This window comes from Chaetomium fimeti, assembly GCF_033439085.1.
Source record: "Chaetomium fimeti strain CBS 168.71 chromosome Unknown B0H64scaffold_4, whole genome shotgun sequence".
In the NCBI taxonomy this organism is placed as follows: domain Eukaryota; kingdom Fungi; phylum Ascomycota; class Sordariomycetes; order Sordariales; family Chaetomiaceae; genus Chaetomium; species Chaetomium fimeti.
In genome coordinates, this window is record NW_026944332.1 from 2,719,855 (window position 1) to 2,743,667 (window position 23,813).

The 23,813-nt window shown below is 57.1% G+C and overlaps 7 protein-coding genes across 7 annotated transcripts; 4 read left to right on the top strand and 3 right to left on the bottom strand.

Moving 5' to 3' along the window:
- Window positions 1–1,217: 1,217 nt before the first annotated feature.
- On the bottom strand, window positions 1,218–4,518 carry B0H64DRAFT_396952 (patatin-like phospholipase domain-containing protein). Its single transcript, XM_062803844.1, has 2 exons — window positions 3,144–4,518; window positions 1,218–3,050 (listed from the first exon to the last, which is right to left on the bottom strand). Exons 1-2 carry the CDS (start codon window positions 4,207–4,209, stop codon window positions 1,591–1,593), a joined length of 2,526 nt encoding a protein of 841 aa, XP_062659476.1. The 5' UTR covers window positions 4,210–4,518; the 3' UTR covers window positions 1,218–1,590.
- A 697-nt stretch (window positions 4,519–5,215) lies between these two features.
- B0H64DRAFT_442314 (uncharacterized protein) lies at window positions 5,216–9,099 on the bottom strand (the record flags this gene model as incomplete). The annotated part of the gene is made up of 4 exons (XM_062806633.1): window positions 5,216–5,556; window positions 5,632–5,697; window positions 5,778–5,921; window positions 6,906–9,099. 4 exons carry the CDS (start codon window positions 9,097–9,099, stop codon window positions 5,216–5,218), a joined length of 2,745 nt encoding a protein of 914 aa, XP_062659477.1.
- A 3,564-nt stretch (window positions 9,100–12,663) lies between these two features.
- B0H64DRAFT_374119 (ATP synthase) lies at window positions 12,664–13,797 on the top strand (the record flags this gene model as incomplete). Its single annotated transcript, XM_062802310.1, has 6 exons — window positions 12,664–12,692; window positions 12,949–13,093; window positions 13,153–13,182; window positions 13,316–13,466; window positions 13,535–13,713; window positions 13,765–13,797. The coding sequence occupies 6 exons, from the start codon at window positions 12,664–12,666 to the stop codon at window positions 13,795–13,797; spliced, it is 567 nt and encodes a 188-aa protein (XP_062659478.1).
- A 1,094-nt stretch (window positions 13,798–14,891) lies between these two features.
- B0H64DRAFT_323630 (uncharacterized protein) lies at window positions 14,892–16,091 on the top strand (the record flags this gene model as incomplete). Its single annotated transcript, XM_062800619.1, has 3 exons — window positions 14,892–14,990; window positions 15,081–15,645; window positions 15,733–16,091. The coding sequence occupies 3 exons, from the start codon at window positions 14,892–14,894 to the stop codon at window positions 16,089–16,091; spliced, it is 1,023 nt and encodes a 340-aa protein (XP_062659479.1).
- A 12-nt stretch (window positions 16,092–16,103) lies between these two features.
- On the bottom strand, window positions 16,104–16,921 carry B0H64DRAFT_417544 (uncharacterized protein; the record flags this gene model as incomplete). Its single annotated transcript, XM_062805253.1, has 2 exons — window positions 16,104–16,727; window positions 16,790–16,921. The coding sequence occupies 2 exons, from the start codon at window positions 16,919–16,921 to the stop codon at window positions 16,104–16,106; spliced, it is 756 nt and encodes a 251-aa protein (XP_062659480.1).
- Window positions 16,922–18,321: 1,400 nt separating this feature from the next.
- On the top strand, window positions 18,322–20,616 carry B0H64DRAFT_302198 (uncharacterized protein; the record flags this gene model as incomplete). The annotated part of the gene is made up of 2 exons (XM_062800107.1): window positions 18,322–19,072; window positions 19,172–20,616. Coding segments are annotated over 2 exons (2,196 nt in total), but the record flags the coding sequence as incomplete, so codon positions are not given.
- A 705-nt stretch (window positions 20,617–21,321) lies between these two features.
- Window positions 21,322–23,224, top strand: B0H64DRAFT_322796 (uncharacterized protein; the record flags this gene model as incomplete). Its single annotated transcript, XM_062800582.1, has 3 exons — window positions 21,322–22,261; window positions 22,323–22,549; window positions 22,610–23,224. The coding sequence occupies 3 exons, from the start codon at window positions 21,322–21,324 to the stop codon at window positions 23,222–23,224; spliced, it is 1,782 nt and encodes a 593-aa protein (XP_062659482.1).
- Window positions 23,225–23,813: the final 589 nt, after the last annotated feature.

Genomic DNA, 23,813 nt, shown 5'->3' on the forward strand with positions numbered 1-23,813 from the left:
TCTCGGCAACTCCACTGTGGCTGCTGTCTCGCTTCCGTCCACGAGGAGGTGTCTCATCCCGACCCGGTTTTGGGGTTTCGACATGATGATCGGCGAGGCGCCTCGGTTCTGGGAACCGGAATGCAAAAAACACGTGCTCAATGCGGAGGACGGGACGGAACCACTGTGTAGGCAAATCTTGACATTTCCCTGGTGTTGGGAACCAGCAATCCCGGGACGATGAGAGCTACCAGCAAATCGCCGACTGGTGTTGGAGTTGCGGCTAAACTACCGAGTTACCAGCCAATACCTGAGCCCCTTCTGCCTTATCGGTTTTGGAACTGGGAAGAGGATTCCGACAGGCGGTACACCACGATTTTGATTGTATAGTTGCCATTGGTGAGTACAGATCTTGTGACGGAAGGGGATGATCTCTAAAACTTGGTCAACCTGATAAAACTCACCCCGCCGACGGGGCCCAGTTTGATCACTCTGCACGCCCGCCGCCCACGATGACGTCGTCCCGACTTCGCGACGGCGACAACAACAACCGGTCAGACACCTGCTCACATAGTGGGCATCTCTTCAGCAGCAAACGAGGCGGCGAAGGCCCCCTTCCCCCCCCATCCCTTACCCCTTACGCCTTTCCCTTGGCCCCTTAGCCCCTTCATCTTTTTTGATCAACCCCTCATCATGACCGCCCCAACCAACCAGCCGCGTCCCCAAAATGGGATGATAGAATGGATGGGCAATGTGTGAAATGGATGGTATTACGAAGTCTGTGATGCGCATCTGCTCGGCGGCAGGGCCGGTTTATTTTGGTCCGTTGGAGGGTGTAAGTTTAAGGACACTGTGGTTTGTGGTACACACTTAGCATGACTGTGCCTTGCTCGCTAGTTACAAAAAGACAAAGTCAAATACAAAGATATAGGGGTTAAAATAACTCAGCATGGTTACACTGCTTGCTCATTGTCAGTTTAAAGTTGGAGATGTCTGTACGATGTACTCATGTCCCACTGAGCGGCGTTGTGAAAACTTGTAAGGGATGGACTTGACGAGATAGTATGCGCAACACATATTATTCCAAGTACAGCCGCGCAATCACTCGTTGACAAATTCACAAACATCATGGCAGGTACAAAAAAGACATTCGGGGGGAGCTCACAGAGATTCAAATTCTTGAAGCTAATATTTAATCAGACTACCATTCGTTGTTTATCCAGAACTAAACGGGGAAGCAGCATGTCACGCATTATAAGGCTACGAACAAGAAATCCTGATGGTAACTCTAAAGCTTTAATCGAACTGATCTTCCAGATCAATCAACATATACGGGATAAACGGCTAATAGCTTATATGACAAACACACAGGTCAACATGAAGGATAGTCACCCACGGCACCCAATCCATCCCTTTCCTGACGGAGCCAAAGGTTCATACGCGTTGCGGATACTAAAATTGGGTTCGACAAAGGTATAGCCTCGCCTGCCCCATACTCTATGCAATCAATGGTCTGTATGTAGTACTGTCTAGCCTGCCAACCACACCAACACACTCCGTCACTCCCTGCCGGGCTCATATGTCCCCCAGAAAGAACAAAAGCAACCTCGCTCAACGCTTCTCCTCAACACCAGCCAGTCCCCTAGGCGTCGCAACAGGAGGCTGTTCCATCCCCGGCGCGCCGAGCTCACGCTCAGTATCCTCCCCATCAAAGGTCATCATACCCTCGTCGAGGTCGGCATCGAAATCCGTCGTCTCGTCCTCCGTCTCCGTCTCGCCGCTCACACCGTCCGGCCCCACCCGGCGCTTCCTCAGCAGACTCTGCAAGTCGTCCTCGCTCAAGATGCTCTCGAAGCTCGGCCGCCTCCCCGCCGCCTCCCCAACAGCCCCGTCACCATCCCCACCAGAACCGTCACCCAACACACCCAACGCAACGCCGCCACCCCGCCTGCTCTCGCGCCGCCCCTTCTCCACCAGCCGCTCAACCCGCAGCCGGTTCGCAACAAACCGCAGCTTCGGAAACGCGCTCTGCTGGCCCTCATGGATCATGCGCGCCAGACGAGCCGGATCCGGATCGCTCAGAATCCGCGCAAAGTCGGAGAGGAGGCAGCGGGGCCAGACGGTGACGGTGCCGCCAAAGTCCTGCAGCCACAGGAGGCTCCAGTCCTGGCCCAGGGGCCGGGGCAGCAGCTCGAGGTGGCGCAGCAGGCGCAGCCACTTGGTCAGGTCGAGCTTGGCGAACTGGATGAGGGCGGAGCCGACGTACCCGCCGCGCCAGCCGCGCCCGCCGCGGTGGGTTACCGGCTGGCCAACGGAGCCCCGCGAGGAGAAGAAGAAGAGGTTGATGTGCGGGTTGACCTGGCTGACGATGGTGAAGTTGACGTTGAATTGGAGGTTGAGCGCCTTGATGGGGATGTCGGTGCGGAGCGAGCCGTCTTTCCACTTGTGGCCGAAGGAGTAGGGGAGGAGTTGGCCGGAGCGGGTTTTCATGAGGAGGACTACCGGGTTGAGGATTCCGGGGACGGCGGCCGAGGCTAGTACGGCGGACCAGATGACGCAGTCCGGGCTGGTGAGGTAGTTGCAGAGGATGGTGGGCGAGTGCTGGTCGGCGGGCACGCACGAGACGTTGAGGATGCGCCCCGTGCGCTCGTAGGCCTCGCGGAAGGTCAGGGACCCGCGCGTCCACCAGGCGCACTGGCGCGCCCAGTCGACCGAGTCGAAGCGCGCGCCCGTCTTCCACCAGCGGCGGAACCAGACGCTGATGGGCTCGCGGCAGGCCGTGATGCGGCAGGCGAGGGCCGGTATGAGGATCTCCTTGAGCTCTTCGTTGGTGCGGGTGGCTACGAGGGCGGCCACCAGCGCGCCGCCGCTCGTGCCCGTGATGATGTCGGGGAGGTAGTCCTCCTCGAGCAGCGCCTTGACGACGCCGAAGTGGTAGTAGGCAAACGTTGCGCCCCCCGACAAGCACAGCGCTGTGCGGCCGTAATTGGCACAGATGCCCTTGAACATGACGCGTTTCTCCTCCTTCGAGAGCCGGTCAGTCTCGACGAGGAACTTGAGACTTCGTTCGACTGTGTTGGCGAGTTAGCATCAGAGCCCAAACCCCTGAACCACCACCGAATAAGGGGGCGCCCAAGCAAGGTAGACCACCAGCCAGCACTCACCCTCATCAATATAATTCTGCACCAAATTCTTCGTCCCATAGTACGTCTGGCTATACAGCCTCGGATTCTCGATGCCCGCAAAGTTATTCTTGACGCACGCCTCAATCAGCACCTTCAAGTCCTCGATCGCCTGCCTGCCCTGCTCTGTATCCCTCCCCCCAGCCTCCTCCGCGCGCCGCCGGCACCGCTTCATCTCGGACAGCACGCGCTTCACGGTCCTGTTATCGTAGTACGCAAACACGTCGTCGACCTTCCAGCGGCCGTTGCCGAGGAAGTCGTCCATGCGGCGGGCGGCGGCGACCCAGTCGCGGTAGCGACTCGTGGCGCGCATGGCGCGGCGCAGGCGCGCGCGCTGGCCGCGCCAGGCGACGAGCTGCTCGTAGAGGGTGATGTACAGGCGGGTGGAGATGTAGACGAAGGAGAGGCCCAGCAGCCAGCCGGTGACGCCGACGAACAGCGGCCACTTGAGGATGCCGTAGAAGTAGCCCTCGCGGGTCTCGTCCTTGGAGCGCGCGCGCTTCTTCTCCGCGTCGCTGCGCGACGACGACGACGACTTGGGCGGCGCGTCCCTGCCGCCGCGGAGCACCTTCTCGCGCACCGGCGCCCAGTCGTTCCGCGCCGAGATGAACAGGCTGCCGGTGCTGGGTTGCCGGCTCAGCGGCGGGCGCGGTGTGGCTACGCCGGCTGCTGATGCTGTGGCGGAGACCGCTGCGCTGTCCTTTGCGCTGCGGTCCTCCTCGTGGATGCTCATGCGCGAGGACTCGGGGCGCCTGGAGAAGTCGACATCGAGGCTGGTCGTGGAGCCCCTAGGCCACGCCGGGCTGTTAATACGGAAGGTCGACGAGGCGGTGGCGCCGCCATCGGGAGTTGGCGGGATCGGGTCTGGCGCCGAGAGGGCTTGGATAAAAGCCTCGACATGTTCCGGAGGGAGAAAGTTGGTATCAAAGTCCGGGAGTCGGCTCCAGTCGAAGGCTTCTGGTGGGAAACCGTAGGTGCGGGACGGTACTTGAATGTTGGGGGTTTCGCCGTCTTTGGACTCGACTAGGTCATAGTCTGGTCCCGCCATATTGTGTGGTTTTCCCCTCTCTTTCTCTCTCGAAAGGGTCTAATTATCGTTCTTAACACATAATAAATAATAAAACGAAACAACTCTCGGATTAACTCGAGAATGACAAGTGTTCGATGTTAATGAATTGCGCAGTCTTGAAATAGCGTGCGGGTTGAAGATACGGTAATTAGTCTTGGCCGGGGGTATCAGTCGTGAGTATTATATATGCCCCTCCGAAATGTGCGACATGTTCACGGCGATTCAACCGAACTCTGAATAAGGCTCCAGAATCTGAAGCGTCGCGGGTTGGGGGCAAGCGGAATGACGTCGCCGCTTGGTTGCCGGTCTTCAGGGCTCCTCCCCCAATGTTTTTGGAGGTAAAGGAGGTACCGTGGGTGGGTCCTGTTGAACTGCAGAACCCTGCCCGTCAAATGCTGCATTACTATTACTGTGTATTACACGGGAGAATGCATGTGCCGCGGCAAGAACATAAAAGGCCGAAAACTTCCACTCCGGCGCAGGCGAGCCTGGGCAGTCGCGTGTCAGAGACCGGGAATTCAATCATTACGGATAGTACAACGAATAATGTATTTGCACCGCGTACCTACCGAGATACTTTACCGAACCGTTCTCCTGACACCCGACGGTACCTACTGTGTCTGAGTCTTTCTTACATCATGTGAGATTTGGACAACTCTTGGTTCCTCGGCACGGCGCAGATTAAAGGACAAACGCAAGAGGTATAATTGCCGAGTCATATCGTGTCGTAGAGCAGACTAGATGTAAATAAGGTAAGAATGTTCCCCTAACCGCGCCCCTGTGTCGCGCAAGACGCACGACCCAATCCGCGCAAGCCCTGCCAACACCGCAAAGTGTGCTGCGCGCGCAAAAGTCTCGGATCTATTCTTGGTCTCAACGGACTTGCCGCCCCCCCGTTCTGCCGACCTCACTCTGTATCGCCCCCGGCTGCCGCTCTCTTCCCCGCCAGCACCCCGATTAACGCCTCCCGTTCCCAAGCAGCTTTCTACACGTACTGAGACAGCCAACGGATGCCGTCGCCATACCCCTGCCTCATAACCACCGAGCACATGAACACCTCGATGGGCCGGATGCCCTCGAGCGGCACCTTGCCCTTGCCCGTCGTCTGGTACATGCCCAGCTGGTGGCGGAGCTCGTCCTCCGAGACCGCGTCCGGGTGGTCGATCTTGTTGCCCAGGATGACGAACGGCACCTTGGACAGCTCCTCCATCGACAGGAGCGCGTCCAGCTCCGCCTTGGCCTCGGGGAAGCGCTCGTGGTCCTTGGCGTCGACGAGGAAGACGACGCCGTTGACCTCGGGGAAGTAGTCCTTCCAGAGACGACGGGCTGTTGCGGAAAGCCGTGGTTAGCCGGGAAAATCCTAGCAGCTGGGGAAAAGGGGGTTGAGGGAGAGGAACGCACCTTGCTGATGGCCGCCCAAATCAAAGGTCGTAAACCTCACGTTGCCAATCGACAGTTCCTCCGAAGCTGTGGCACAATTGTTAGCCAATTCCCTATCCTTCCCGCGCGTACCGCGTCGTGTGTGTAGGTATGGAGGGAAAACGCACTCGGATGCAGGGTCGGCTGCAGGATCGCGACGCGGTCGTTCTTCAGCATGTGTAGCAGTGTCGTCTTTCCGGCATTGTCGAGGCCCAGGAACAGCAACTTGGCGTGCTTGTTGAGCAGACCGAGCGACGACAGGACGTCGTAAACTAGGAGAGTGTCAGCTTCACCGTCCCAGTCTGCCTAATCGTGTTTCTTCGCCCGGTAATTGCTCCAACGTGTCATCCACGAGACAAACCATCGGCGCCCGGATACCATGGAACTAAACGCGAGCCAATAATTAACAGAATTCTGGTGAATACTTACACCAGTTGATGATCCACATGGCGGTGTTCGGTGGTCGGCGTTAGCAGACGATCTCCTATCGCTGTCCCAGCTCTGGATATTGACGACGAAGAAAGGTTTCGGGTGGCGGGTTCTCTAAATTGAATTGTAATGACCGCGAAGACAGTCTTTGTATTGAAAGTTGGGTTGGAGGATGAGTTTAAGGTTGTGGAAATGTGTTCGTCAAGATGCTCGAATCACCGGAAACTGGCAGGAAGCAGGAATTGGCCAGCAAGGCGCATTGGCCACCCGAGCCGATGCACCAACGGATCGGAAGCCCGATGGTGTGGATACCTGAATTAGCAGGCAGCAAGGCTTCAAACCAACCGGAATTGACCCGAACCTGCATTCGTGGCCATGTTCCATGTTCTTCTTTCCTCTTGTCATCGTTTCCTTTCTTGAGTTTTTCGCAATTTTTCCACCTAGGTTAGCTCGTGAGGAGGTTGCCACCGCATGTCTCGGACCTGAGGAAGGGAAGGTAGGCAGGCATTCATGACTGTGATATGCAAAGTTGCATAAAATATTTACTTTGAATTCGTGCACTCGGCGTAATTGTACCATCTCAATGATAGCGCAGCCTCGCAGTCTAATCAGAAATGAATACAGCCAAATAATGTATAAAAAATGTATACGCAAAAATGAAGTCTGCCCCCGTGGTCATGAAGAAACAAAAAAGCAATTGCAATCCGTCCAGCCTCGTAAAGTCATGAATGCCGCCCAACCGCCAGATGCATGTCCTGGGTATGCCCGCAATATGAATGCCGATCAGAGTAGCCGCCCGCCGTCTCAGATGGAAAGTACATAATTACCGTGCCCAACTTTGCCCGCCATGATCAGGCCGAGTTCCCTCATGCGCGACGCGCCCTGCCCCGGAGGCGGCCGCTTCGCGTGCGCCTTTTCCTTCCGCGCTCGGTCGTAGTACTTTTGGTTGTACTTCTCCTTCCGCCGTAGCCTCTTCTGCTCGAGACCTTTGACAATGTCGATGGCACCGCGAACATGAGTGTCTTTCGTAGCCGTGCCCGTCTTTGACTTGCGGGCTTTGAGATGAGGGATCAGGTTGGATCTCTTGGGTAGCGACTTGGTGTGAGTCAAGCCAGACCGGAACGCCAAGGACTTGAAAACAACCGCTTCGCTCTCGTGTAGCGGGGAGATGACGGGGGTCTTGGATGCCGCGAGTGGCATGGGAGATCGTAGGCGGGGAGGCCGTTGGTCAGAAGGCTTCCGAGGAGATCGACCGCGGGCCTTGGGCGCCGGCGACGGGCGCCGCTTCGGCGGGGGCGAACGGCATCTCTTGGGGGACGGGACGTTTCCCTTCTTCTTACGGCCCCTGCGGTCGCGGTCGTGGTCAAGGTCCTCGAGTTCGCCATGCAGCCAAAGATGGTCCTCGCTCTCGCCATATCCCTTTCTGTGCAACTCGTCGCCCTCGTCCTCGGGCTCTGAGGTGGGGAAGCTGGGATCGATATCCTGAGGGATCAGCTGTTGCCGACCCCGTCGTCGTTCCTCAACACACGTGATGTACGCCTCCTCCAGTGGTCTGTCCTCATCCAAGGTGCCGCAGACGAAATCAGTGCTGTCAGGCAGTTCTGGCGTCTCCGATCGGAAAGCGACCGGACGTGTCTTTGAGCGCTTCTTGCGTGACTGACTCGACCCCTGGCTAGACGATGTGGATGAGTCAGACTTCTCGCCCTGCGATAGCCGCCGAGTTATCGATACAACACCAGGGAGAGACTCGTAGTGGCCAACGCGGGTGGTCCACAGCACTAGGTCATCATCCTCGTCATCGGACTCGGCGAAGCCAGTCTCGTTGTCCGTCTTGTACCCGTCAGAAGCCTCGGATGCCCAGGCGAGCTCGGTGTCAGCATCGCCCTGGCCTTCGTCGTCTTCGTCATCCTCGTCTTGGTCGTCCTCGTCCTCGTCATCGTCGTCGTCATCTCGAGATTCACTCTCGTTATCGTCGTCGTCATCATCGTCAATGAGGTCTGCCTCATCAACTTCCTCATCCTCCTCCTCGTCGATCTCATCTTCCAACTCGGCCTCCTCTTCCGCTTCCTTGCCCAATTTCCGAATGGCATTCTCCTTCTTGAGAGTGTCGTCGATGGTAAGTTTAGGCTGCATAGAAGCGTGATCACGTCGGATCCAGTCGTCCTCCTGCGACTCGCCGCTGGCAAACTCGTGGAATCGCACGACGTCGCTTTCCATTTCCCCGGCACCTGCCGTGATCCATCCCTTCTTCCGAATGGCCATAGGGCTGCCGGGTGTCCGGCGGGACGTCGGGGAGCGAAAAGCACGAACCGTTGACGAAGAACGTTCCTTGGACGTGTCGAGGTTTCCCCGCGGCACTGGGGTCCGCGGTCGCGCGTCGAGCTGCTGGGCATCCTTGGCCTTCTGCGGTTGTGACGGGCAGGCAAACTTGATGGCTCTCTTCTTTGCAGGCGCTTCCACGTTCGCCTCGGCTTGGGTGGGCCTAGGAGGTGGGAGCATCGCCGTCTTCTCATCGGGTTTCGGTTTGGCTGCGCAGGCGAACGAGATGCACCGTTTCTTTGCCAGTGTAGACACATCGAGTCCCTTGTTCTGCAACGCGTCCCGTGCCACTACGGTAGTGAGAGGGAAGAAGGCGACATTGGGCAAACGCGGGCTCGGCGAGCTTGTGCGGGCTGGAGTCGTGAAACCCGTGGCGCAGGTGAGATCGGCGGTTGAGGCGAAACTGGTATTGCTCGTGACGGACCGCCGCCGACGAGACTGCGGGTGGACTTCGGAGTCGTCCTCATCCGATTGGCTCTGCAACGCCTTGGTCAAGAGCGACTCGTGATGTTCGCTGCCGCGTCGAATCGGTGTTCGTTGGAAATGAGTGGAAATAAGCGATATCGGCACCAATAATTCCGGTGGCTCGTCTGTTTCTGCGCCGGAATCTTCCTCCACCGACGGTTCGACGTTGGCCGAGTTTGTGGTGGTCCACGCAAGCACGTTGGACGTGGTGTGGTCGCGAGGTACGTAGTGCTCCATCTTGGTCGAGAGCCTCGCGACTGGCTAGTCGCTGCTCAAAAAACGTGTCTGAAAGTGGGCGGGGATGTCTCGCCAGTCTGTAAATGGGTAGGCGATGTTTCGGTGATGATAATTGGTGCAGTGTCCGTTTGTGAAACCACGGCGCTTGAAGGTTATGAATTGAAGGGTTGCAGTCTTCTGACGTCAGGCTTGCAATCGGAATGCAAGGTGGTGTCCCTAAGGACCGTGTTGCTATAAACGCAAAGCCATCACGGGTATGTGCGCTGGAGTTGTAGGGCCGGGTCGTTTGATGGTTTGTAGCAAGTCAAGGCCGTCGGCCCTTGACCCAGACGGGAGGTTCTCGTGCCTGGTCGGCTTAAGGTTGGCCTCAGTGTGAGGTGGAATGACGTCGAATCGAGACAGCGTCAGCTGTTTGGTTTGGAAGGCTCAGATTATAAAGTAGTCACTTGAAAGAAGGGAGAACATAGACACAAGAAGTGCATCGTGCGCAATCCTGTGGCAGGAAGAAATGCGGCAAAATATCAGGTTTTCAGATCAGCGGAGTCCCCCCAGGGTTACACATTAGCTCTGGGTGCGTTGTGCCACCCATGAGAGGGGGACGCAGGGCGCAACCTTGGCCACAAAAGAGGGCCAGGGGGGGGGAAACCGAAGCGCTAACACTTGGCGATGAGATGGCGAGTGGAGCGGCGTGGGGTGGCGGTCAGAATTGGCGAGTTGAGGTCGGTCAGGTTGCAGTGGAATGGGAACGAACGGGAGTTGTGTGGGTGGGCCATGAGAAAACGTCCCTGCTTGGCAAGGAATTTGTTAGCGCTGAGGTCACCATCGCGTCGCCCGCCGAGTCTCAGCAAATTTGGAAGGTTTTCTTGGACTCCCTCTCGAGCTTTGATCTGCAACTGATACGACGGCCCTTCCGACCTTGTCAAGTGACTGTAGAATCTTTGATCTCTTTGTTCTCGCTTTACGCATGACTACGCCTCCCGTCGTCTTCAAGAAGGTCGAGTGGGAAAACTACCTACACAGACAGCATGCAGTACAAGCATGAGAGAGCATCAGATGTTTGCAGATGGCTGGCAGTGGCTGTGACACCCAAAAACATGTCAAAAGGCGCGGGCTTGTCCCGGGACCGCAGTCTGTGGACCCCTTGACAAAAAGTCGGCAAATGACGGGAATTCCATTCTGGCGCATCATCTATTCTGTTGATTCGTTTCCACCTTCTGACCCTTGGCGCCTCACAGGGCAACGTTTCCATTTTCGCCAACTTGCTGATCAGGGGCTGCACAGACCAGCCAGCCGTTCATTTTTCGGAGAGAACAACCGAAATCCAACATCCAAATTCAACTGTGGATCTTCAATGATTGCCCCACTATCTATTCGTAGGTATCCCGGCTCTCCCCGTTGGGTTCATCGAATGACGACTGTCAAACTCACAAGTCCATATCTTCGCCGCTGGTGTTGAGGGGGAGACGGCCATCAAGCTTCCGTGGATATTGGGGCGCCGAATTGCAGACGTTGAAATTGTGCAGGATGCAAGCTCCACTGTACAAATGGACCCCTTCTGCAATCTGCAAGCCAGTTAGAGACAAAACAGGCATTAGTGACGGACTGACCTGCAGGAGGCTTGCAGTTGGCTGATGGGTCTGACTGTCGAATATGTCGTGGAACGCTCGCCAAGACCAGGAGCTCGGGTCGGGAGCAACCTGGAAAATCCAAGGGTCCCTGTGTGTCTTGTCAGGGCTCACCCTGACGTGATTGTGTCCCGATTTCGGGGAGCCACCAGTGAACTGCGCGGAATGAACCCCGTCATCATGGCTGCGGTATCACAAATGCTCAACTCCCCGCTGCGGATACACAATACCGAACTACACAGTAACTACGCAGAGTTGCCTCCGAAAAGCGGGCAGATCGCCTTGCGGTCCACGTCGTGTGGTCGTGCAGGAGGAAGAATGCTCCGAATCTCCACCAGTTTAAATGATGACCCAACGACATCCTGTTACCCGTGCATTCGGGTATGCTGATTGCTCGCCCCGCCTGTAAAAGCCAGGTGTTGCTGCTGGTTGCCCGTCCGGTTGCGCAGGAGATGATACCCGCTGTCCCGCATCAGAAGCAACCCAAGCAACCGGGCATTCTGGAGGACAATATTGTTGCCAACGATCCACTTTGATCGGAATGGCCAAGCTATCAAAAACTCACGTTGCGTGTCACCGTGTGTAAACGATTGGCAAACGCCGTGTTGCCCACCAAGTCGCCCGCCGCTAGAAATGTGCCTCTAAACCCATTTGCCCAGCGCCGAGTTGATCATTCGAACAAGTCGGGCCCCCAACGAAGGACCGGCTCACGTCGCATCCAACGAGCCTCTTTCGGACGCAATCTCGCGCCAGGGTCCGACTGGTCAGGCCCCGCGATCGTCGTGGTGGCAGGTCAGGGAATGAAACAAAGCCAGACGACCCCGCATTCAACGCGGTCCCGTGGCGTGGGATGCTCTGCCATGCGTTTCGTTTGCAGCGAAGCTACCCTCCATCTGGCAATCCGAAGGGCAACCGGCTTCGTGTGCTTTGATACCTGAGTTGCTAACAGCTCAGCTAGTGGTCGCCGGAGTGCGCCGCCGCCGCAAGCTCGGCTCATTGGGGCTGGGATCTGAGTCGCCATGTGAGAGAGCCCAACTCTCGTCCAGTTACTCGGGACCCTTGATTTTGGAAGAGAATCCGAGTGAGGAAATGCTCGTCGGATCAGACTACCACAGGACACCCCATCGACTCGACAACATTTGCGGACCAGCACACCAGCACACCAGTAAACCAGAAGCATGAAATAGGGTCCACCATCCGAGGGCGATTTCCGTCCTTGGCGGTTCTCAGTTGGTGTGCCACCGCGCTTACACAGGAGTCGAATACTCCATCAAATAAGTCGGTGAATATCAGACGGCTTTCGTCGAGGTTTGGATGTTACCGGAGTCGAGACACAAAAGAAACGGCGACGACTTGGCCACATCCGCCAAGGGACACGTGAGGATGAGAGTTCTCCCCGCTCACCGCCCATATTTTGGCCTCCGTCGTCTCAAAGAGCTCCAACTCAGGATCCCGAAGGCCCGTTGCCGAAGCCGGGCCACCTTGGGCCGTTTCACCGTTGATCGGCGCCAAGCTGGCGTGCTGCGTTTCCGGCCCAATGTCCTGAAACTACAGACCCGGTGAGGGTGTTGAGCGGAAGACGGTTTCCAGAAACCTGCAAATCCCAAACTTTTGCAGAATCATCGTCAGTCATGGGAACAACTACCAATGGTAAAGGAAGACCCCAGCGCAAAGGCCGATCGTAGCCTGATTGGGCTCTTGATTCAGGCGAACGCAGCAGACAGCAAACGGCCAAGAAACCGGCAAACTTCAGAATCCCGTCTGCATCTCCCACGAATCCAAATGCATTCAGACAAGCCATGAGGGATGAAGGACGGCTACTGGTTCGTGGCGGGTATGGTGAAACCCATCAGGCGCTGAATTACGCAGCACAGCGGCCTCCAGCTGCTGCGGTGAACCCCAAAAGTGCAGAAGTGGCTTGGGAGCATGCGCAAGCGCAATGCACGGCGACACGGAGGACACCGACATGTGAGACCTGGGAGATTTGATGGCGGTCGACTCGCAAAGACGGTTCCTCTGTTTTAGGCATACTGTGCACTCCTATATTCGTCTATCAGAAGTAAATCATTAAACCGTCACATTTGTGGAAAACGGGGAGCAGACCCCGCCTTGTGCATTGCTTGGCAAATCTTGCGCACAAACATTCTTCCGCAGAGCTATCCGGACAATCCCGGCTAAGCGAATTTGGGTCCGCAGCCAATTCTGCTCTGACGACGAACGACAGTGGCCTCGCCGACGCTCTGCACGCAATTGAGACCGCAATCACCATGAACTCCCTCCGCATTGCTCGTGCGGCTCTCCGGGCGCGTCCCGCCGCCATCCGCGCTCCCCTCCAGCGCAGAGGTTATGCCGAGGCCGTCTCTGACAAGGTACGTCCCCGCCGTGTTGCGCCCTGCTCTGAATGGCTCCCTAACCTTTTTCCCGATAGATCAAGCTCAGCTTGTCGCTTCCCCACCAGGTACGGTGTCCCGAACACTTCAATGACCGGACGATTATGCGGCCGCGGCCCATGCGATGAAGACACGAGGTCGACCGTGACCAACCAATGCGACGTTCCTCCGAGCTGATTGTTTATTCCCGCACCCATCTAGTCCATCTACAAGTCCCAGGATGCCGTCCAGGTCAACATCCCCGCCGAGTCCGGTGAGATGGGTGTCCTCGCCAACCACGTCCCGTCGATTGAGCAGCTGAAGGCCGGTGTCGTCGAGGTCATCGAGGAGAGCGGCAGCAAGCGTTTCTTCCGTACGTCTCGACATGGAGAGCCCCGAGAATGGAGAAGGAATGCTTGTGGCTTACACAGAGTGTCACAGTTTCCGGTGGTTTCGCCGTCGTCCAGCCCAACTCGGCCCTGAGTATCAACGCCGTCGAGGGCTTTCCCCTGGAAGATTTCAGCGCCGATGCTGTCCGCGCCCAGATTTCCGAGGCGCAGAAGGTTGCGAACGGCAGCGGCAGCGAGCAGGATATTGCTGAGGCGAAGATTGAGCTGGAGGTGGGTTCGCCTTTCAGGAGTGCTGTCGCTACGGTTACTAACAAAGTACAGGTCCTCGAGAGCCTCCAGGCTCACCTGAAGTAGATGTACAAAAGCCAATAAACCCGCCCTGTAGTATACCATACCAACGATTCCCTAGCTCAAGAGATGCATCTCAAGGCGCCTTGCTTTGAGGCCGGCTGATGACCTTCGTCGCTGTGCTCACGGCCCACCGTGACCGTGAAACTGTCGTCCTCGTCCATTTCCAGCTCACGGAAACATCCAAGCGAGAGACTGCTACAGATTCCGCAATCACAGCGGCCAACCCCAGTCGCTCCAAAGAAATGCCTCGGATTATTATAAGCCGATATCTTCTGCCTTGGCCGTTAGATGACAAGTACTCCCCCACTCCTCTCCGCCGGTTCGATAACCGACTCATGTTTTGACACTACTTAATGAACCCCACGATGCTTCCACTCCGCTACTTCCGTTAACACAATACCTATGGCCGGGGTTTACCTCGACTCTCAGCTAATAGTTCCTGCCATGTAGGCCGTCCACCTCTCTAAACCACCAACTATGAGACAGTGAGCATGGAAATGGAAATGAGACCCATATATAAACCACGGCTTTAGGATTAGTTCCCTTAACCGTGATCCGAACGGAATAGACCGTCATTGTTGTTTTGGCGGCTGAGATGTCCGGGTAGCTCTAGGAGGGTGATGGGTGAATATGAGCATAATGATAGATTCGCACGGGACAATAACGACAGAGAAGGGGTGAATGCAGGAGACCTGGGCCCAGCAGCATATCGAATTCCTGCCGCGAACTCTACACAGTACGGCGAGAAACGGGCCCTCTACGTCGCTCTGACTAGTCCGCCTACACAGTAAGTAGTTTCCTCTCGCCTCGTCTTTCACAACAGACATTATCCTTGAACATGGAGTGGAAAGTATTAGTTTAATATAAATGACCCATCTCGTCACAACACTATTGCTGGGGAGCAGTACGACAAGTAAAATTGAGAATGTATTATTGTCTCAAATGATGTCGGACCGGTCTCTGTCGAGTAGTGACGCGTAATACTTGTAGTGGCGGCCGTGTCTCGTAGGTATTGGCAATGTTTCACTTGGTAGCCAGAGTTATTGATTACCTCGTAATATTGACAATGAATGTGCCCTCGCCGAGCATATGATTCCATGAGTCGATGTAAAGTCAAGGCCGCCAAGCTGCGCGCGGTGCGGAAGAAGGTGAGGCCGAGGCAAGTGGGACAGCGTCGATATCTGGACAGAATCCCGGTGTTTTGATCACAACACAAACAACATCGAACCCACATCAACTACACTCGACGAGAATCCTTTGTCCGTCTCGGCTGATACGACATGGAGTCAGACAAATTTTGGCAACAGCCCCTCGCAACTCTATCCAGCGTCACGCCGGCGCAATGCTGCCAGGCCGTTTTCCTCCTCGCGGCTGGAGGCGTGCTGGCGGTGGCGGTCATGCCGCGTGACGCGAAGACCCTTCTGGTTAATTACGGCGCCCGCAAGGCTCAGACCTCGCCGACCGATACGCCACCGAGGGATGTTTCGGACCGCGGTCGGCTGCTTTCGCTCATTGACACCATCACATCGTGGACGCAGGTGCCGCACTCATGGTTCGGCGCCTTTTATGTCGTGTCTCTGGCATGCTCTGTCTTCTGGCTTGTTCAGTACCTTGGCGATGGAGCCGTGTTACGGTTCGTCGCGTCTAGACAAGCCGCAGTCCAGCAGCCGCCCGCCACATCGGGACAGGTGGCGCTGGGTTGGTTCATGATGTTTCTCCAGGGGGGCAGACGCGTATTCGAGCATCTAACCATCATCAAACCATCCAAGTCTACCATGTGGGTTGTCCACTGGTTGCTCGGCCTCCTCTTCTACCTCTCCATCAGCGTATCCGTTTGGGTGGAAGGATCGGGTATGGTTTCCCGCCCCGGTGGGAGACAATGAAGCTACGCTGCTGACTGTCGTACAGGTGCTATCTTGGACCTGATGAGTTACACAGATGATGCGCAGTCCCTCATCAAGATGGCCGTCGCACTCCCGGCATTCCTGTTTGCCTGGGTCAACCAGTATAGGTGCCACAAGCACCTTGCTGGGCTAAAGAAGTATTCGGTACCGGAAGGCGGCATGTTCGACCATTACATCTGCCCGCACTACACTTGCGAGTGCCTCCTCTACCTCTCCATGGCCATCGCCACGGCGCCCCGCGGTGTGTGGTGTAACCGGACGCTGATATGCGCCCTCATTTTCGTTGCGGTCAACCTGGGAGTCACGGCATCGGGAACCCGCAAGTGGTACGCTGAAAAGTTCGGCATCGGTGCAGTCGCGAACAAGTGGAACATGATTCCTTTTGTTTTCTGAACGATCCGTTCCTCAAGAGCGCCCAAATCTAGACCCGAGCTTGTTTCCAAGCTTTGAGACCTTCAGCACATCGCGGTATGTGAGACTGGTGCGCGTCTGTCGCTGATTGAGCCCATCTCGGAAGACCGACGAACGCAAGAGGCTCCAGTTCGCGATGGTCTGCTCCGAAATGTCTACATCGGCCGAGATCGGCTCGATTCCGTGGAGGTACTCCGAGTAGAGATCCGCCGTTGTAATCAAAAGACTGCGCGGCTCTTGCAAAATTCTCCAGACTGGCTCGGGGTCCAAAGCACCATCCTCCTTACTTTTGTACAGGTTGAGGCAGAGGCTCGAGCCGAGACTCACAGTGCACACCACGGGATAGTAGGCACTGCCGTCCTTGTGCGGCATGATGCCCGTGTTTGGGGGGTATTCATTGACGAGAACATGGTTCGGCCGGCCATGCGGGCTATCGGCAAACATATTCGGCTCGCCGTCTGCGACTGGAAGCGAGAGGATGCGAGAGACGATGGGGGTTTCAAGCCAGTCGGGCAGCGGCCGGGAATCGAGCAGTGTGTCTTTCACAAGATCTGACGGCCACGTTTGCAGCCGGCGGTGCGTGAGTTGTCTCCATCTTGCCTTGGGTGCGGTTTCAACCTTCACGACGTTTCGGTTAGATAGGTGCTGGGGTCCCTGGGAAGCGGCGCGTGTCGAGCTACCTTGTGGAGAATGGCTTCTTCTTCTTCCTCGCTGATGAAGTCCGCGATGTAGTACGCCGCTGGTGGCAGCGCATCTATTCTGCAGGGCTCGAGTGATGTCGGAAGATGAAACGGCGAAGAAGGGGGATCCATCAGGCTCGCGAGTTCGACTTGTTCGGGTGTGCCGCTGCCGTTCTCAACGAAGCTTTCCCCCTGTTTGGGTGGAGGAGGGGCGGAGCAGTCAGCAGTGCAGATGCAAATGCAACCTGGAAGTCCGGGCGGGTCTTGCAGGTTGCTGTTGGGGGAGCGGCACGGGGAAATTGGAGAGGGGCAAGGCCGGGACGAAGTGGGCCATAACAAACACGCCAGGCTCGCAAGGCAAGAGCACATGGAGCCAAGCACCCAAGCAACCTGGAAGGATGGGAAAAAGAGGAACGCTGCATCTGTCGGTCTCTTGGTGCTTGGGTCATGATGACGCTGTTTGGGAATGGCTCATCCTGTGCACGAATGATTGTTCTGTGCAAACCCTGAAGCCTCGGGCCTCCCGAGGCTGTGCTGGTAACTCGTTGAGACACTGTCGTGAGTGTCCCTCTCCAACACTGGCACCTTGCATGTTTCTGAGCCCCGGGATTCGTCACGAACGGAATTCAGAGCGCGACCCTGCCCATTCGAACAGGCAGCAGTGGGGACGGCCCGAGCAATCGCAGAGCGCCTCACATCTCTTGTTGAAGCATCCCGTCCTGTGCACAATGCTAGGACTCGGGAGTCGGGTTGCGTGCCCCAACCAGCCGGCGCAATTTCAACGACCCAGCAGCTCCTGCCCAGGCAATGCACAGGCCACAACCCCCTCCGACCCTGGTCTCTCGCTCTGGAATACGCAATGCACACAAGGGTAAAGTTGCCCACCGTATCCCGTTGCCAGCCAATCGCGGCGGTGGCGATCAGACTTTGATCTGGGAATCGACAAGTTCCGCCTATCCCAGAGCCCAGCTGGTTTGTTCGTTCTTGCCTTCAGCCAAGAGCACAACCAGCCGGCTATCATCCATCGTTCGAATCACGTCCCGAGGTGGCACTCCTTTCACAAAACACTTTTCTCATCAGCAAGCCATCCACGGCCATCTCTAAAACGGCAACTTGTATCATCAGTATATCGTTTTTAACACGCTCTGCTTTGCATCCTGCAGTCTCCTCGACCCGTCGATCTCCCCGCGTGACTCGACCTCTTATTTTTCAGCCTTTGTGCGGTGCCGCGCCCTCGCTTTCACCCACCCACTGTGCCCCCCTGTCCTTTTCTCTGCTTGTCGCTGCTAGCGTGCTTTGAACACAGAGGCGGCTGTGTGGGTTCCAGGTTGTCTGTGCCAGGCTCACTCACTCATCACCAACAAAGTCTCCATTTCTCTTCATCACCACACCTCGATCTCGGCTTGTTTTGTCGCATCATTCCCCTCGCCCCAAATCAATCGCCGCGCATCCCCGTTCCGCGTGATTCAACGTCTCAGCATCCCAGCGACCAGGATGGTGCAAAACGGTAGTTGTCTTTCGAAATAAATGACATGGATGCGCAGAATGCTGCCGAGCCCGCCTTCACGAAGCCTGCTGCTTCTCCCAAGCGGCCAGGCAGCGACTCCGATCACCCCAAGCCCGCCGCCGTAACAAAGTTGTCTAGCGTCGCCAAACCCGAGCTTTCCCACAGAGAGAACAGGCCGAGTGCCTCCTCTGCACGCCCTAGCGATGAAGATGGAGCCGCCGACGGGAACTCGGATGCCGAGACGATCGTGTTGCCGGGCAAAGATGGCCACTCGCCGTCCAAAGTACGCAAAATCATCAAGCACGAGAAGAGCGACACGGATGAGGCCCCCTCTTCATTGATCAACCTGAGGCACGCCCCCATGATGCCGGAGCGTGAGAGTGACAAGGGCGACCAAGGCCGCCGCCCCGAAAAACCGGAGAGGCCCACGTTGGTTACCGGGGCCGGATCGCACGAAAGCACCACCCCGTCCATTCTCGGTAAGAAGAAAAAACACCTGGACAAACCCACGGTCAAGGACAAGGTCAAGGACGGGTCTAGCGGCCTGAGCTCCGCGCCTGGATCTCCACCTCAGCCCCAGCGACGCCGCCGTTTGTCGAATGCCCACTCGAGGTCGGATTCTGAGACAGCGCCTGTGGACTCGACAAAACCCTCGACGAAAGACAAAAGCAAACCGCTCGACAAGGCGGTGCCTCCCAAGCGCAAAGCGCCGAGGCCCGACTCTGACGACGAGGCCGAGAACCGCAAGATCCGGCGCCAACGCACCTCGGGCTCTGGTCTCGACGCCTCCCGCAAACATCACCTCCCTTCCCAAAAGTCACACCACGAACCGCCTCCTTCAATCCGGACTCGGTCCATTTCGCCGCAGGCCCGAGTTCACCGCCGCAGCGCCTCGACGCAGCTTCTCACGCACTCTAATGGTTTAAGCCAGAAGAAGAAGCGGGTACCGGCTCCGCTCCAGTCGACCGACTACCACTCGGACGACTCGTCAGCGAGTGGCAGCCCACACCCGCGCAGCTCCAAACTTCGCGGATTGGCGACTCCCGCCACCGCCGATTCCACCGTTTCTCCTGCCAAAATGGCGCCGCACAAGAAGCATCTCGATGCCCACGGCCAGACCTTTCTTGCTAGAGCTTGCGCTAAGGGTGAGTACGACACAGCAAAACATAGGCTACAGGACCGTCCCGAGGACATCAACGTGGCCGACTATGCTGGCAACACGCCGCTGCAGATCGCTGCACTTAATGGCTACGACGATATTGTTAAGCTGCTCGTGGAAGCCGGTTGCAACCTCGACTGCGTCAACAATGACAAAGACACCCCTCTGCTAGACGCCGTGGAGAACGGCCACTTGGACGTCGTCAAGATCCTTCTCGATGCCGGCGTGAACCCCCGCAAGGCCAACGCGTACGGCCAGGAGCCGATCGATCGGGTGAACGATGAGCTTGACTTTGCGGATGAGATTAGAGGGGCTCTGAACGACGCCAAGCAGAAGATGGGCGAGCGACGACGAACCTCGGAAGAGCATCATACAGACTTGGCGGATGCTCGCTCATCGTACGGCCCCGACAGTCCGAGGAGGTCACCCGGTGCACCGAGCTCCATCCACGCCGGCGCCGGCCGGAGAGCCGGTACCGTCCGCGCGACCAAGACTAGTAATCATCTGCTATACATGCCCATGGACGACAAGACCCTTCGTTCGGCGGCCGCCCGTGGCGACGAGGAGACGGTGACGCGCATTCTGCAAGTGAGGGAAAACTTCGACGACCCGGAATCCATGGTTGCCGCCGCTAGAGGGGGTCATGATATTGTCATGCAGCTCTTGCTAGCGTTGGGGAGGGCGAATCCTGATCCGTTACCCATCCCGAGTCCGAACAGCGAGCACTCGACCCCCATGTTGGCCGCGATTGGCCAGGAAAACATCAAGGTCGTTCGGCTTCTTCTCGACCAGACCGATTTCGACCCTACCCGTCGGATCAAAGGAGAGGCCTATCACGAAATTGCGAGAAGGCGCCGGGGCCCAAACTGGATGGAGGAAGAACACATGCTGAAGGACGCATACGACGAGCATCGGAAGTCGCACAAGGATATCTCAAAAAACCGATCACCCAACAGGCGAGAAGTAGACCGCGAGCCGAGGCGCAGGCTGGAAACGAGGGACGAGTCCGCCAAACCTCTCAAAAGGAAGGCCATAAGCCCGACAAGGGAGGTCAAAAGACTTACCGCTGCCAAACTCTCGGCTAGCCCCAAGGAGAAGCGACGAGCCAGCTCTTTTACCGCCCACCAAGATGACCAGACCTCCCCGAAACGCGGGCCTGGACGACCCAAGAAGGATGATCGTATCCCTACAATCGCTATTCCGGACCGAGAGCAGTCACCGGCTGGGAAACCTATGGCCAAGTTCAAGCGCACCGAGTCCGATTTGGCTGCTGTATCTTCAGAAGGTGAAGCGGCCAAGCCAAGACGGAAGCTAGTGTCCGGACGGGAACTGAAGGGAGAGCGGGATAGGCAACGGCGTCCCAGCCTGGCTTCTATTGCTTCTTCTATGAAGGAGCCGTCCAGTCCTCGGGATGAATCCGACAAGACGCAGATGACGGAGAAATATCACGACCGGACGAAAGCTCTGAAGAGGGACGAATCTCGTGACAGATTATCCGTCTCTGGCGACAGCACCGGCAAGCGACATAGGTCCAGCGCCACACCTCCACACCCTGGGCACTCAGATAAGGACGGCGGCGAGGCCCCCATCAAGAGGAGACGGCTGGATGCCGAGGGGAAGGAGAAGCGGCCGAAGTCTAGCCAGTCTGACGACAGACTTCTCAAAGCATCCATGCCTCGTGACCCAACGTCTAGCTTAGCCGCGGGACCTCGACCCCCGTCCAAGACACGAGACGAGGAAGACCGTAGGCCCACGTCAAAGCCGAAGAAGGCAGAGGCGCTTCTCCACCATGGGCGTCGCGAATCCGGGAAGTCTATCTCTTCCGAGGGTAGCATTCACGTTAAGTCCGAGGACCCGGACGTCGAGATGCCTGACGCAGCCCCGTCTGTGATTGAGAGGTCTGAGCACAAGGCCCCTCTCCAGAAGGGCCAGGAAGTTCAAGAACAGCTAGAGGAGGAGCAGAAGAGGCAGTCTGAGCTTGAGGCACGGGCGCGTGAGACGAAGAGAAGGGAGGAAGAGAAGCGGCACAGAGACGACGAGGAAAAAGCAAAGGAGCGGCTCCGGCGCGAAGAGGAAAATCGGAGACTCGCCGCGGCCGAAGCTCGGAAGCGCGAGGAAGAAGAACACCGACATCGACGAATGGAGGAGGAAGAACGGGAACGGGAACGGAAGCGGAAGGAAGAACAACGACGGCTCGAGGAAGAGGAGCGCAAAAAGCGGGAGGAAGAACGGAAGCGGGAGGAAGAACGGAAAAGGGAGGAAGAACGGAAGAGAGACGAAGAACGGAAGAGGGAGGAAGAACGGAAGCGGGAAGAGGCGGAGCGGAGGAGGAGAGAGGAGGAGGAGAGGAGACAGAAGGAGGCAGAGGAACGCAAGAGGCGGGACGAAATTGAACGCCTGCGCCGGGAGCAGCTGGAGCGCGAAGCCGCCGAGGAGGCCAGGCGCAGGCGTGAAGAAGACGAGAAGAAGGAACAAGAACGCAAGGAGCGTGCTCTCCGCGAGGAGATGGAGCGCAAGCGAGCAGCGAGGGAAGCCGAACGTGCCGCCAAGGAAGCCGACCAACGGCGGATTCGTCTCGAACAGGAACGTGCCCGCCTAGCCAAGTTGCCGCCCGTCTTGCGCTGGCTTGATGGCGTAGCCAACCCCAAGCAGGCTGAGTTTGCGGAAAAGTTCAGCACCATCCAAGGTGTTCGGTACGATTGCATCAACCCGGAGGCGAACGGCACTAGCGAAGGCAGAGAACAATGGTTGCTCAACACCCAAGTAGCCCTTCTTCTCGGGGAAAAGGACGTGGACCTCTCTCGATGTATGTTTGCCATGAGCGTGAGCCCATGATGGTGAGAAATATTGCTAACAAATACGCGCAGATACCGGCTGGGCTCGGAAACCCGTTTCACCCCTCGCGAAGCGTACCCTCTGGCGGCTCGAGTCCGACAGATACGCGTTGACGACACCTGTTCTCTTTGATCTCGGTAAACAGCTTCCAGGCTACTACCAAGAGAAGGACCCCCGCCACATGGCCTATCGCATGCTCGAAACCCTCCGAGCGGAAGCGTGGGAGAAATTTGCTACGATGGAGATGTTCTTTGTTAAGGTGAGCGGCGATCCGGTGCACGATCCCATTCTACTACCTTGGCGTCTAACAAGCTTGCAGGCCGCAGATTTCTTATACATCATCCCTACGATACAGCATCTTCGCAACGTAAAGCTTACAATGACGTACTGCGAGCTTCCGGAGAACGAACAGCAGTCCATCAGCTGGACGCCTCGCCAGAAGTGGAAGCATGACCCCGACGCTAATGGTCTTCGCGGGTTTGCGCCGAGCAACAAACATTACGTCAACGGCAAACTCGTCTCCGAAGACAAGCCGAGCCTCAGGGAGGCTAGCACATCGCCTTTCCCGAGACAGCGGCTTCCCCGCCGCGGTCCTGTCACAGCCGCCCCGGAGGATCCGGCCTACGCGAGGCTCCCCAAAGAACAACAGGGCCACGACGACTCGATGGTTGATGCTGAATCACCGGTGCTACCTAACGGGGTGCACACATCTCCCACGGGCGCTTCATCCCATGCGGCGGTTGCAAGGGTTAACGGCGTAAGACCACCGGCATTAGTCACGACGATAGCGACTAACGGAGTCGGAAACCACCCTATCTCTCCGTCTTCCGAGGTGGGCCCTGCGCAGGCCCGACCGCTAGTTAATGGCACGCACGGCACGCACGGCACGCACGGCACGCACGGCACGCATGGCACGGTTACCAGCACCGAATAAGCGGTGCTATCTCGGGATGCGCTTGACACCCCGAGCTTGTCCTATGGACAAACCATCTTCTTTGTTTCAAGGGGGGACGAAGCGGGTATTGTTGGTGAATCCGGTCCCGGACGACAAGCGACACGAGCATTGCGTCCCCATACCTACCTGAATGCGCAATGACACGAAAGATGGACGGTCGAGACGATCCCCTGGAAGTGACCCAGCGGGGCAGTCCACCGACGGGAACCTTGAAAATGAAACCCGGGCAGAAGTGGGGTTTGCTGCTTTGGGAATGTACAATGACCATGTCAAATGTGTGTTGGTTTATTACCATTACCATGAAGGAAGGGCCCTCGAGGGTTCAGGGAATGCGGTGGTTTGCAGGGTGGAGGAGGAAAGGGAACTGGGGCCTCGGTGATTGAGGGGTTGAGTTTCCAAAGTGTAAATAAATAACTGAAAGTATACATTCAACGAGAACCAGACGATCATCATGACCAGTCACCCAGTATAGTTACTCAGTACTGTCTACCTATGTAAAGATTTTTGATGTTCTTGTTTCGGGCGACTTCTGATGCGCCTCCTCCCTGTGACATCAATTTGCGGGGCA